The sequence below is a fragment of the Gavia stellata genome, chromosome 4, assembly GCF_030936135.1.
Source record: "Gavia stellata isolate bGavSte3 chromosome 4, bGavSte3.hap2, whole genome shotgun sequence".
NCBI lineage: Eukaryota > Metazoa > Chordata > Aves > Gaviiformes > Gaviidae > Gavia > Gavia stellata.
The window spans coordinates 24,607,211-24,622,642 of record NC_082597.1 but is presented as its reverse complement, the minus strand read 5'-3'; the positions used below and the strand labels follow the sequence as shown (position 1 = coordinate 24,622,642).

At 36.8% G+C, this 15,432-nt stretch overlaps 1 protein-coding gene across 1 annotated transcript in view; it reads right to left on the bottom strand.

The window, feature by feature from the left end:
• The window catches only part of POT1 (protection of telomeres 1), an 88,596-nt gene that overhangs the window by 67,201 nt on the left and 5,963 nt on the right, over positions 1-15,432 (bottom strand). The window contains exons 2-4 of the mRNA XM_059816364.1: positions 12,122-12,255; positions 7,599-7,671; positions 5,234-5,325 (exon numbers count right to left, since the gene is read on the bottom strand). Coding sequence (XP_059672347.1) covers positions 5,234-5,325; positions 7,599-7,671; positions 12,122-12,244 — 288 coding nt within the window. The 5' untranslated portion in view covers positions 12,245-12,255. The remainder of the gene's footprint in view (positions 1-5,233; positions 5,326-7,598; positions 7,672-12,121; positions 12,256-15,432) is intronic.

The following is a 15,432-nucleotide window of genomic DNA, read 5'->3' as shown; positions in this document are numbered from 1 at the left end:
GCAACCTTAAAAAAAAAAAAAAAAACCAGAGAGAAGATACAATACATTTATGAGACAGAGATAAGAAAGGTATCTAACTAAACAAAGATAATGCTGGGAACTCTGATACAATGTCAAGCTCCTTTATAGTCAGCTCCTTTGGTACCAGAACTGTATAGCAGGGCTGTACCACTGTGATCCATTCCAATAAACATATTAGACTCGGAACCCTATTTCTATTCAACCTTTTACCAAAAGCACTTCCATAAGCTTTTACAGAATGACTTTTGTTCATGTGTTTATTTGATTACAACAAATATAAGAGTTTTCTGATTAAAGTTGACAGTTTTAGCCAAATATTGCACTATGATGGCTCTTTTTTGCTATTTCAGCAATCTGACAATGCTACTCTAAATGATTTAATATCCAAAACCTTAATGTTTTGTGCAAGAAAAAGAAAGGCTGCTAGCTTAAGTGACAGTGATATATTTAGTTATTAAAGGACTCGCAAAAAAAATTACTGTAGAAAACGTAAGTTTAATCAGTTTAATACACAATGAAACTACTTAAAGCATGATGATTTTCAGGTAGTGTCATAAATGGGAATACAGTGTATATTTTGACTAAAAGATAATATGTAAGTCACCTAAGTGTAAGCCATACTCAGAGCTAAGTAAGTTAAAATGGGCCAAAACAATTAGACAGCTCAATATTCCTCACACCTGAAACACACTGTCCTGCTAACATACATTAAAGTTGTTTCATTCTTTCCAGATACAAACCCACACAAACACAAGCTTCAGGAAACTCAGCTATTTTGCAGAAACCAGGTGTTAGCATTTGTCTTTCCTTTCACTGTTGCTGATGCTACTCATGGTGTTCCTTCAACAGTGGAATCAACCTTCAGCTAAAAAAACTATACCCTGCTATACATTATTCCCATTTCAGCATTTTATTAGATTGGAGGTTGCACAAGATTCTGGGACTTTGTTGCTGAGTCAGGATTGGCGCTCTGTACAGCTGACTTGACTTGTCTTGTTCTCCTGTGTCAGAAGGAACTTTAGAATTACCCAGACTCAAGCCTTTACACAGGTTGATAATAAATGGAAACTTTTTTTGTGAATAATATTAGCTCATTCGTGATTACTCTCATCTACTATGCAATGTGTAACATGACATTCAAAAAACACCTGTGAAAGGAGTGTGCAATTTCAATGAGGAAAAAAGCCAGCACTAACCGCAAAATCTAGTTTTACAGGTAGAAAGAACAGGTATATTCTCAGATACAAATTCACGGTCAACTTTGACATGTTGTGACTTGCAGTTTCTAAACATGCAAAAAATTTACATAAGGTTTGCACAGTGTTTTGAAATTTAATGCTATATTAGTTTTCAAAATAGATTAGTTTCCACTTCACCTTTAGCTAAGAGTAATTATTAAAAGTTCTCTTATAATTGGCTTGGGAATCAAAGCCATTTACAAAAATTGGTGGATTTTCACGTCAACAGAAGAGTATTATATTGCATATATATACAAGCTATAAGATTCGACCAACATTTTTAAACAGCAAAAAGAAATCCTACTCCCCTCATTCAAAAGAAGTGAGAAATAAAGGAAAGACAGTATTTTCCTTGATGGTTACTCTGGTTACAGAGCCAGACAACTCCCAGACAAGAACAACGTGGTTATTCACATTTTTGGGAATAGCCTGCTTCTCCCCCCAGGCTAATTAGCTAAAGCTGTTACAGCATGGGAAGTATGATATGGAAATCTACAAAACTGTGAAGTCTGAAATTGTAAGCAGTAAACAAAGTATTGGACCTTACGGAAGTAATTCTTTAATGGCTGAAACTTTGTTTTTTTTAAAATTAAATCTATTTCCTAACTGCCAAATTGCAACCCTGCTAGTTTCAGAAATCATTCTGTTCCCTCAGATTCAGATTCTTCCAAAATTATAATCTCATTTGAGACATGTGGGAAGTACCATGAAGGTTCAGTTCACTGGGGAAGACTGAACACTGGTTTTAATGCACTCTGGCCATCTAAGAGTTGTTGCCTGTGGGTTGTGGTTTCCTACTCAGCTCTTTAATACTGATCTTTCCATCTTCTAATTGCTGCTTAGGGCCTTGTTCAAGATTTGTTTTTTTTTTTTTTAATCAGGACAGTAAAACTGATTTGTTCTTTAAATTTAAAATGATTCTGCACCCTGTATATTTAGCAAATTAGTTCAGGACCTCCCCGTCCTAGACTCACTGTCAAAATTCTGTGGAATCAAGAAATTTTTATAAAGACGGTCACATCTTATTTTATACATGTCTGACGGTTGTAAAAGATTTCTCTGCCCTAAACAGACTGAACTGATTTTGCCGATCTTCACGGCACGTTTCTCTCTTTAGCACGGCATATGACAAACATTAAAACAAGGCTTTGATGCACAGCAGAATCCAATGTAAAACTGAATACTCTGACTTGCAGACCTTACCACCCAGCCCAAAGCCCCTCCGTGTTGTTCCCTCAAGCTCACACATATCAAAGGACTGAAAAGGGCCATGCACCAATTTCAAGGTCAAATTAATAGCACAATCCTTAAATGAGTTCTACTAAAAGGATTTAGGTAATTTTTACTCCTTATGTCTAAATTAATTTGAAAGAATTCTATCTGTGAAATCCTTCATTCAAAAATCACGAGGTGTTACTGACTTTTCCTTCGCATAATCTATGCTGCTTGGAGGAGATACTAGATGTAAATAGAGGAAGATGTCCTATGGAATTTTTTTTGCTCTCACCCAGTCTTTAATAGACCACACATTACAGATAACATGTACTTCCCAAGACCTACCACCATGCTATCTGTCAGAGCAAGCACCTTTTGCTGGAAAATATTTGTTAGAGTCAGTGATTTCTTCAAAAACAAAGTTTTAACCCATCCAGTTCGTGACACAAGCTTGACTATCTGCTGATGGAAGTCATACGGTAAATGATGCCAGAAAAAAATCCTCAAAGTACAAGGAATCACATTGCTAAACAAGACTTCTGAAGTATTATTTTTATTGTTAATATTGTTTATCATTATTAATAATAATATTTAATAAAACAAACTATGTGACTGGAAATAAGGCAAGGTAAGAATGACAAAAAGAGAGAAGGGTCTACAAAGATATATACCAGCATCTTCCATTTCCATGGGAAGTTTTCAGCTATACATGATCCTGCAATTTTATTTTTTTAAATGCTGCACTAACTTCAAATAAATTTCTTCAACTATTCACTACAATTTCATAATTTTTTTTTTAAATTTATAAAACTGGTATTTTTTTTAGCCTTGCTTTTTAGAGAGATAAATTTCACTCTCATTTCAGTCTGTCCTACATGCTCTGTAACTCCCAAACCTCTTTACTAACTTCAACTAAAATTTGAAAAGTGATAAAAATCTCAAAACAGTTACATCTCTGTTAAAAAAAGAGAAACACTAAACTTTTTCTTGGGCAAGATACTTTTTTTTACCCATTTGAAGAGGCAGCCAGCATGTGTCACCTGCTGTTTGAGGATTGTCTATGTGATAAAAGCAGTAATTAAACATTCAGTTCCTTCTGTCTAATCTATACATATTCATCAAATCCTTATTAATTTAGTCTGATTAACAATGTTGAAAACACAGAGATTCAAAAGTTTTCAGTGTCTGAATATTTATAAGCACATAACTATATAGGTCACTATACATTATATAAACACCTCAGCTCTAATTATAGGTGTAATTCTTGAAATTAGCAGCTTTAGTCCCATATATCTCATGAACTGATGCATGCATCTTTGAAGCAGATACAATTCAGGGTGTAAGCTACTATCCAGAAACAGCAAGATCACTCTCAAGGAATATAAATAGATCTTTCCCCCGGAGGGGGGTGGGGGGAGGCGGGGAGAAGAAAAAAAGAGCTGGGAACCAAGCAAAAGTCATTCTTTAACCTTAGGTAGAATTACATAAAAAGAATATGCGTGTCTCTGAACTGAAATTAAAGTGTTCCATAAATTCAGAGCAACTTGGACTTTAAGAGATATTTTGATGTCATGCCCTAAGGTCTGCTATAATTTTTACCCTTTTTCAACATACAGATCACCAGAGTTCAGGTGTACTAGCCCATTTGAGCTGAAAAACCCTGACAGAACTCTAACTAAGCCATTGCTATTTCCATATTTGAGAAATCCATTAACTTTTGTGCACAACAAACATTTCTAAGAATGTGAGAACAAAGTCCTATTTTCTTCACTATATAACTTTACATCTTTTTGATGGAGAATGGCTTTTTACCAAGGCCCATAGTGACAGGACAAGGGGCAATGGTTTTAAACTGAAAGAGAGTATAGATTGAACATAAGGAAGAAATTGTTTATGTTGAGGGTGGTGAGACACCGGAACAAGTTTCCCAGATAAGTTACGGATGCCCCATCATTGGAAGTGTTCAAAGTCAGGTTGGACAGCGCTTTGGACCAATGTGATGTAGTGAAAGATGTCCCTGCCCACGGCAGGGGGGTTGGAACTGGATGATCTCTAAAGGTCACTTCCAGCCCAAATCATTCTATGATTTAGTGTGAATTTATATCGCAAATGAAAAAGCACTAACATAAGCTCATATACACTAATTTTAATTTCATATCTGGCTAATATTGAGGTGTCAGCAAACTGACAGGCAATCTAATAAAAAATATTGAGGCAATTGTTTTCAGCTTGTTTTCCTTCTTTATTTGCAACACTTTCTCTCATAAACTCGTAGGCTGACTTGCCAATGCCCTTTACCCTGGAGCTAATCAAACCAAGCTTGTATCTCTGACGAAGCAAGACGCCAGTACCCAGCCAATAAAGAAAAATGTTTACGTAGTTTTGAAATTTATTTTTTTTTAAAAGCTTCTACTGTAACTGCCTTTTCAATCAATTTATTTCTAAAATATGTCTTATCAAATGGCAATAAACATTCAAATTATGAACATAAATGGATGACTTCTCTATCATCCATATTCATGATCCTTTACTTGCTAGGTAAACAGCACTGATGAAAAGAATTGTTTTATTTCAGTATTATTGTTGGAAAGAATTTACATAAGCAAATACTTTTTGTTTTTTTTCTAGTTCATATTTATAAATTTGAACTGACTGAATAGTCTATTTCTAATTTTGGTGATAGCTATACAAAGACAAGAAGTCAACATATATCCGTGCAGAACAATTCCTAAAATAAGAAAATACATATATATTTTTACCCCGTGGCGTATAACTTTTGCACAATCCTCTGCCATTTTTCCATATATTAAAATATTGATGCTGTTGATCCGTGAACACAAGTTATCCAAATCTAGAGAAAAAAAAGCAGAAGCAATTCCCGATCACCATACCTTTTCCAAAACAAAACAGCCTTGGGAAGAGATTTCCAAAATAAGTTAATCTATAGAGTCTAACACTCTTCATTCCAATTAATCTACAAACAAAAAATCCTTCCAAATAGTTATACAACTGCTTTTATGTGCTAACTCTAGGTATATCAAGCAGAATATCCTTCATAAGAGGACTATTTAAAATATGCACACATTGTACATCAGTGTGCATTAAACAGAAATGACAAAGATTTCTACTTGGACAAATCAGTGTATAGTGTTAGAGAGGAAATATTATCTAGTCATATTTGATTTTTTACATTAATACAGACCATATTGTAGAATTATATAAACTGGAGATATTCCAGGACATAGACATATCAATAAATAGCCTTCCAGGAGGACTGAGGCAGAAATTATGTTGTTATTTTAAAAGAGTTTTCTACCTTTTACTGTTTCAGAAACTATGCTGGATCGATCGACTGAGGCCAATTGTAGGAGGTTTAATAAGGCCAAGTGCCAGGTCCTGCACTTGGGTCACAACAACCCCAGGCAATGCTACAGGCTTGGGGACAAGTGGCTGGAAAGCTGCCAGGCAGAAAAGGACCTGGGAGTACTGGCTGACAGCTGGCTGAAGATGAGCCAGCAGCGTGCCCAGGTGCCTCCTGGCTTGTATCAGAAACAGTGTGACCAGCAGGAGTAGGGAAGTGATCGTGCCCCTGTACTCGGTGCTGGCGAGGCCACACCTCGAATCCTGTGTTCAGTTTTGGGCCCCTCACTACAAGACGGGACACTGAGGTGCTGGAGTGTGTCCAGAGAAGGGCAACAAAGCCGGTGAGGGGTCTGGAGCACAAGTCTTATGAGGAGCAGCTGAGGGAACTGGACTTGTTCAGTCTGGAGAAGAGGAGGCTCAGGGGAGACCTTATCACTCTCCACAATTACCTGAAAGGGGGTTGTAGAGAGGTGGGTGCTGGTCTCTTCTCCCATGTAACTAGCGATAGAACGAGAGGAAGTGGCCTCAAGTTGCAGCAGGGGAGGTTCAGGCTGGATATTAGGAAAAATTTCTTTGCTGAGAGAGTAGTGAGGCATTGGAATAGGCTGCCCAGGGAGGTGGTGGAGTCACCATCACTGGAGGTGTTCAAGGAACATGTGGACATGGCACTGCGGGACATGGTTTAGTGGGCACGGTGGTGTTGGGTTGATGGTTGGACTTGATGATCTTAAAGGTCTTTTCCAGCCTTAATGGTTCTGTGATTTAGATGCACAAACTTATTTTTTGAGGCTGTGGAGAATGTGCAGAAACTCTCAGCCCTCCTGAACAGCCACATGAAATTAGCAAGACTCAAGGAAGTTTTGCATCCCGCTTTGGGAACCCTGAAGCCAGCAGGGAAACTGACTCAGGTCCCATCAACTTTATTCACCTCTGCTAACACCAGACACAAAGAAGTATCCCCAGGTCAGATCTGCACCCCCCAGCCTGCTATTTGGTCAGTCACAGAATTTCTAGAATCAGAAGGGCTCAGAGGGAGCAAGTGATGATTCTCTACTCAGTGTAAGGTAGGAGCTGAGAAGGAAATAGAAAGAAATGGAAAGTTCCTTGAATCCAACACAGACTCCTGACTAGTGACATTCTCATCCTTCCTGGCTGGAGGGCATGATGAGCTTTGGACTTAAAAGGGACACATTATTTTTTAGTACCATCTCTTACATGACAAACAACTTAAGCCTTTCAATATGTTAATGTGTCTACTGATATTCGAATACCTGAGTAATCAGGTAAAAATTCCATTTTTTAACTGCTTAGATTAAAACAGAATGAAATACAAATATTTTGCTGCTAATCAACATACTGACCTATGCTAAATGCACACGTACATAGTACATACGATGTATATTATATGGTAATTATTAAGTGTGCATTTTTATTAGTCCTTTATGATAAGCAGTTTAAAACCACACTATTAAAGCTGTACATATAGCTAATGCATTTCCAAGACAGTATTTTAAAAGAAACAACAAGAAGCAACAAGAAGCCTACTGAAATGTAAAGACTGTATTGTTTCCATTAACTGACCTGGCATAAATTTAAAATAATCCATTTTTGTAGAGAACGAACACTTTTAGAGTGTATTTTAAATATAACATTTCACTGAACACTAAAAAAGCAGATACTAGTGATGTAATAGTATGATGTCAAAAAAAGTGTCAAGAAGTTCAACAAAATAAATTTAAAATATATACTTAAATGTAGTACCTTGAAGAACAACCTTGAAAAATTCTGTCCCATCTCCGAGTTTCGTTAATGGGTAGGAAAGAACAACTATTCCCTAAAGAGTAAAAAAAAAATAAAAAAATATTGTGAACTAAGACTATATGCCTCTAAGTTACTGAAACATCTGTTAGCTAAAACATCTGTAAGCTAAAAAAAGGTAGAATTGAAGTGCTAAGTGCAAATTACCATCTGAATTCTTAAAAGAAAAAATAAAAACTGCTGAAGACAGCATTGAAGAGTAATATTCTTGGGATATAACAAAGGAAATATTGCATGTCCATACTGCTTAGATACCACTGACTAGATGATAAGCTTAGACTGAAAACCGGAATAGTAGCTACGGAAGTACCTTTTACTAGTTACAATATTAGCACAAACGCTACAGTTTTAACATAAAACCTGAAAGGCTGCTAAAAACATAGGGTATTCAAAATCTTAGAAGATACAGCAATTTCTCCAAAAATATTGGCAAAGGATTACAACATAAATATCAAAACAAAATCACAGTCAAGAGATAAAAGATGTATATGAAGATAAATAATCTTCTGTGAAAAATAAAAAAACCTGTACAGCTGGAAAACAGTATTACAAAGTTTTGAAACTGTAGTGACCTATTAAGTTGTCAATAATACAAATGCTCTGAAAGATGCAAAGGTTCTATTAATCATGTAAAAATACTCTCTTTATAGTGAAGTTGAAGCTATAATGAAGAAAAAAATCACAGACCAGCAACTTCAGTGATGTTAACACATCTTTGGAACAAATGTGTTTTTTTAGAAAGACAGTATCTCATCAAAAAAGGTTCTCCTTCAACAGTAGCAAAAATGTCAGTTCAATGTATCCTTCCACAGTATGGCAGGTAAAGCACTGTATCCTTCTCAAGAGTAAAAACACAGAAATCAGCTCAATAAAGAAAAATACAAAAATTTGAAAACAGACTCTATAAAGTGTTAAGAGAACTACACAAACAGCACAGGCAGTAAAATAAAAGTTTTCTTGTAGAGAGACAGCAAGGCCAATCTGTCTATAAATGCACAAAAGCAACATTAAGAGGATAGTCAGGTAAATCATAATGATTTTACAGTACACATAATCAGTGGGAAGCTTGACTTAAATGTTAGTAAACACTTCTTAAACCGAATTAGGATAAAATACACATCAGTGAATTGTTACTGTAGAGGCTTTTCAGTCTAAAATTAGTCCTACAACGTGTTAACTGAAGAGGAAAACCCAAATCAAATTCAACAATTTATTTTACTATCTGGTTTATAAAGAAATACTAAGACTCCATAAATCATCCTTTTCCAACCCAAAGTATATTTTAATTTTATTACACTAAAAAAATAGCCACATTGAATTAGTTTTAACATGTACCATATTGCTTCATTGCTTTCAAGACAGTAGTAATGCTTCATTTAAGACAAAAATGAAGGTCAAAGATCTATGACCATATGTTTTTAATAGGTAAGTTCCTACTTTTCACAGGGAAGACTAAGGAGTTTTGTAAGGAGACTTAAGTATCAAATACTTATTTTAACAATCAGCATCTGCAAAATAATGTTCTAATAATTTGTCTATGAATACTTACAGAAAGGTTTGCCACTTGTTTTCAAAATTACAACTTTAAAATTGCAAGTATTATATATACTTGTTTTTGCTGAGATTGTTTGTCTTGAACTGTACTCACAAGTAAATAAAATACTACAGAATTTTTCTTGTGATAAAGTCTTTGCAATGAAACAGAGTCACCTCAGGAACACTCTATTTAAATACATATTTTTTTCTTACTAAAGAAATTTCAATCTGCACAGGTATGCTATTTAAAAGCAGTATACATTGATGAGATACAGACTGCTTTCAGACCATTTTTACTTTTTATTTTTCCTTTTACATCCTGATATCTTCCAATGACTTTTCAAATTCTGGGACCATATTCTTCACTCTAATAATCTGGCCCCACCACTCTCCTTTGTATCCCAAACACCTACACTCTAGTTCTCTTCCTCAGCAGGAATACTATCCACTGCTTTTTCAACATGCCTGAAACTCTTGGGCTCCAAACTTCAGCAAAACCTACCTTCGCAAATCCTGCTCAAATTCACTCTTCCCCCACAAATCCTGCGCTGCTTATTGAGCCCATAGACAAACTTCTTCCAAAATCCTCCCCATTCCATATGCCACTAGACTCACTCTCAAACTGACTACTGTGCAATTCCTCTAGCGAATCTGTTTCCTTCCTTGCTGCAGCCTTGTTCCTCAGTCTGGTCCAACAGCTGATTTGGCAGGTGATGTTCAGGTTTGGTTCAGCTTTGCCACAGCAAAACCCAGAGGATGATGAACTAGCCAGAGAAGGCATCAGGTTCAGCTAATGGACATCATGACCGAGGATGTATGGACATTGCTTGTGCTGTGTTCTCACAAATTTAAATTAAAATCTGTGTTGTTCACAGGGATGCCAGAAAGCAACAAAGTTTAAGAAGAATGAAAGAGCTGAGGCACACAAGCCAGACAGAAGCATCCTGCATGGTTTTTTGTTGCTTTTTCCCAGAACACACTTCATAAAAATCCTCCTCTCCGCTTCCTCCCTCCTCAAAGCAGGACCTGATCCCTATTTTGGCAGGTCTAGAGTGAGAGTGTGCTGTGCTACCGCTAAGATAACCTAACATCAGTGCATTCTAAGATTTGCTTCAAGCTCAGCCTGCAGAACTGGATTTTCCCACATATTTAATGGTGCATTAGCGCCAGCTTTATCAGCTCTCCAGTTCCACTGTTTTTATGCCAAGCTGTTTTAGTCACCTACTAATCCATGTCGGCAGCAGCATGAAGTTCTCTTAACACAAGACACAAGTCTGAGGAAGAGATTCTATACACTTTCTCTTCCAGCAATCAGCTATAACACTGCATGTATGCTTTAAATCATAGTCTGGTAACAATTTTTCTGCTTTCCTAATGGAAACATTTATTTTGGCAGAAACATTTTCTAATTTATAATCCATTTTTGTCTGCTTCAACATTTCCTTTGTCAACAAGAATCTGTTCTTCCATGTCAGGGGTACTTGCAGACATAGCTCTTAAAAGCAGGAAAGCCTATATGCCCTGCAGGTGAATGGGAACAGCAAACTGCACCCTGAGGAATAAACTGTTTACTAGCAGCATTGGTTATTGATATTTCCATTTGTTCCTTTACAAGACCTAAGGGAGGCTGGATCATTCTCAATTAAATCACCTCCTATAACACTCTCCTGCTGCCTGCTTCCAGAAAGGGCAGTTTTGCTCCTTTGCTTTACCTAATTGCACTGCTCCTGGCATCTCTTTGACACCATAATGAACCAGTCCAGAGAGTGAGAGCAGCAGCAAACTACCCCCTCTCCATCAATATGGATAGTCTTCTGCCAGTTTACTTCTCATGAATGGACTCAATAAAAGGGTCAGATAAGCACTAGAGCTGGAACTGGGGAAGCAAAAATGGATACAGAAAATCATTAGACCAGTTCAGCTTGTATTTTTAAAATATTTGTGCCATTTTTAAAGTATTCAAGCCACCTAAGTTTTCTACAAAATTAGCTTGCCTCTTTTTTGTTTTTTCCCCCCCCCTCCTCTTTTTTTGGTAACAGACTGAAGGGAAGCCTAGGATGATGCTGATTTCCTGCCACTTAAGTGTCAGGGATGATTAAAAGGATTTTCAGAACCATTCACAAAAAAGTTAAACAGGTTAAAAAAGAAAACCCTCAAGAACTGACACTGCATTTTATAGAGTATACTTGTCTTAGGGATGAACAAAATATTTCTGCCTTTCTCTAGTACACTAGGATTGTACTTTCAATCTGAAATATATTTGGGACTACTGTAAAATATAAATGCACACTTGGTAATGATAAAAAACCTAATTGTATCTTGATGCAGGTAGTTGCTACAAAGTCCCCTTTTCACAAAACTGGACATTGCACTGCTTCAAGGAACGTGTGGAAGAGGTATTGTGGGATATGGTTTAATGGGCATGGTGGTGTTAGTTGATGGTTGGACTTGATGATCTTATAGGTCTTTTCCAACCTTAGTGATTCTGTGATTCATACAAGAAAGGAAAACTGCTTTAGAAGTCATTACTCTGAAATCTGATCTTTAACAGGATGATGATGCTTTTTACTATTTTTTAAAAAACAAAATACCACTTAATCTCCCCCAATCACTCCATTTCCAGCACAGCCTTCTGCATATCAGTGTGTTTTTAAATGGATCCACAGTTTAGAAACTAAGAAAACCTCTTAGAAAATTTAAGTCTGACAATGTAAGAGGAAAGGGCAGAACTGTGAATCAATGAAGACAAGAGCAACATGGGACAAAGTTTAGCAGGGTCATAACTTTGCATTGCTTAAAGATATGAAACAGATGCACACAAAGACATACAGCTGCAGCAAGTCACCAACTAAGCTGGAATATGGAGGTCCCTTATAAATATACCAGGAGCTATTTCAAAGTAAGACAAAATTATTTTATTAGTAAGTTACCTGAACGTATTTGTTGGTATGATCAAAGCCTTCCTGCAAATGTTTCAAATCCTCCTTCTGCAAATGGCTTGGTAGTGGAGTCTCTGATTTTTCTTTAATGATCTTCAGCAATTGAACAGGCATAGCTGCTTTATCTAAACAAAAATGATAAATAGACTCCTGAAGCTATTAATCTTGTTCAAATTAAGAGTTACTAGAAGTTGAAATCTACTCAGGTGAGTAATTATCTCTCTCATAATAAGAAAGTTTAATTATGAAAGACTAAAAATCTTCAGAGGGATTAGCCTCATGTCTTAGTACCACAACTAGCAGGAAGAGAGAAAGTAACATTTCCTTGGCAACAGACAGCCACCCAAATTACTGTATTTTGCAAACATTCCAAAACACTGTAAATGGCAACAAAATATTACTTTATATACCAATGCAAAGGGCAATGTAAACAATGTGACTATTTTATGTACAGAAATGCACATTAAAAACCAAGCAGAGACTTTGAATGACTACTTCCCCAGCATAGGTCATAGATAAACAGTCTCTATAGTTGGCTGTTTCCCTGTAAGACAATTTGACTGCATCAAAGTAAAAGTCTGTAAAGTAAAACCCAGACGGCAGTATTATAGCCACAGTCCTAATTTCAGACAGAGTTTTAGCAATTTTTGTATGACAGTGAAGAACAAATAAAAAGTATTTCCTATACTTTTGGATGAACACAAAAACTTGGTATTCTACTAAAAAGCTTAAACTATGTTTTCATTTCAGTTCAGAAGTGCTTTTTCAGTGCTAGGCAGACTGAATTCTTACAAAATACTCACAATTAAATGGAAACAGGAAACCTTTGCAAAATGGGAAGACCACTGGATCATAAGTCATAGACATAAGTGAATGCATACAGGTGCAGACACTCAGCAATATTATAGATACTCTTTAAAAAAAATACCTTATTCTTCAGAAAAATCAAAATTCCACCTTACTGTCACTCCAGTATCCAAAGATAACTGACGACACTTATTACTCATGACTCTTTCTCTAGTTGTGAATTACCATCCTTTCTTCTCCTTCCCCATTTTTCAGGAAACTCCCCAGCGATGTTATTCTTGTCTAATAGATATTATCAAGAATTCACATTCACTAATGAGAATTCTATAAAATAAAATACTTTGGTTCAAGGATCTCTCAGCCAAAATGACTATACATAGGATGACTAGCTTTTGTTTTTCTCCTAGCTTCCAATTTACACACCTCTCTCTTGTCACTTGTCCCAAACTGTACCTTTTACTGTCATATACAGTAGCAAAACAAAAGTTGGCCATAATATACATTAATTTTAAATCTGCAGTTCTTAGAAGACTAGTTAACCTTTCACTAGCAATATCAGCTTTTTTTCTTACCATTTAAGAGTTTAAAAGCAGTAATAGCAAAAGAACTTATGGTTTCTTAAGCTATTGTATCTAGGCAATAAAGTACACATCTAAAAGCAAAATACATTCTAGCAAGTCTGATAAATATCTGAAATAAGAAAAACATTAGTGCCTGACTTGAGGTTCTCATTTTAAATTGTAACTTAGACTTTGAAAACCTGTCCTCATCTGCTCCAAAATACTAAGCAGCCCCAAGAACTCCGGAGACTCAGGAGCAGGAGAATAACAAGGCCACACTGCCATGCATCATCCCTGCTTCCAATATATATTCCACTACTTTACAACTTAAGCCAACAAGCAACTTGTTTCTCTGTAACTTCCTCCCCAGTCCGCACGCAATAAGGAGGCCTTAAAACATTCAGAAGACAGAGAGGCTCCAGGAGGCACTGTTACTCAAAATGCCATAAATTTTGAGCAACAGACATAGCTTACCAAATACTGATAAAAAATTTAAAGAACTTGACTACTAAGAAGAGATGACTAAATGTTTATTACCTGGGATACATGCAGAAAGAATTTATATAGGGACAGGTAACTGGACAAGAATTATCTACAGTTACAAATTACCAACCTTAACCTCAGTAATTATCTGTGTACAACGTTAACCTATCCCAATTGCAAAGTAGAATATGTTAGTTCACACCTCAAACAAACAAAGGACAAAATTAAGCATAATTACTTAAGCTTTTGAGAGTCTCTTGCCTCAGAGAATTTTACTCTTCTGAAAGGAACCCAGAAGAAAAAAACAAGATCAACAACTACCTGGAATGGACAGCAGGGCAGGGAGCTTCAGCACATCACAAACCAGAAACAAAATCTCATTCTTTTACTGGGGTAAAACTGAAGTATTATCAAATTTCAGTTACTTGACATGAAACAGCAGATACTAAATTCTTACAAGAGTTCACAAATCTCTAATTGGAATTTCAATACCCTTCTCCTTCATAATATCCGATGGCCAAGGAATTAGAAAGACATAGTAACATCCACAAAATTCACCAGTAATGGTGTTGACCGATTTTGGTTTCAATGCTGATGGTTTTTTTTGGGAGCGGGGGGAAGGACGGGTCACAACACATTAATCAAGGGTGAAGTGTCAACATGCATGACGCATTTTTCAATCCTGTCATAACCTCACCAGTGAACTGCAGAAAGCATTGGACAAGAGTTCTACCTTCTGACTGCCTGTGCTCTTGTGGTGGGTTGACCCTGGCCAGCCCATAGGCACCCACAAAGCCACTCACTCATCTCCCCGCAGCAGGACAGGGGAGAGAATAGGTATAGTAAAAGCAAAAAAATTCATGAGTCAAGATAAAGACAGTTCAGTAAGTGAAGGAAAGACGAGGGGGAAGAACATACCCCCCAGAAAACACAAAGCCATGCAAAAGGCAATCACTCACCACCTCCCACAAGCAGACCAGTGCCCTGACAGTCTCTGACCAACAGCTCCCTTGGAAGACCCAATAAAAAACCCCAGTTTTTATTGTTCAGCATGACTCTATATGGTATGGAATGTCCTTTTGGCCACTTCATGTCAGCTGTCCCAGCTATGTCACCTCCAAACTGCTAGTCCAACCTCAGCCTCCTCACTGGGGGAAGCAAAGCGAGAAAGAGAGAAAGTCTTGGTGCTGCGCAAGCGATGTTCAGCCACAGCTGAAATACTGGCGTGTCATCAACACTAGTTTAGTCACAAAACCAAAACACAACACGATGCATGCTGCTATGAAGACAGCTAACTCCATCCTAGACAGAGTCAGTATATATCTCTAAAACATATCCAATAGGATATAGTGACACCCCGTGGAAAGGATGCATATTGGAGCAGCTAGTGAAGAACTGCAGCCTGTGGGAAGAACCCACACCAAAAGAAGTTTGTGAAGGACTGTCTCTCGT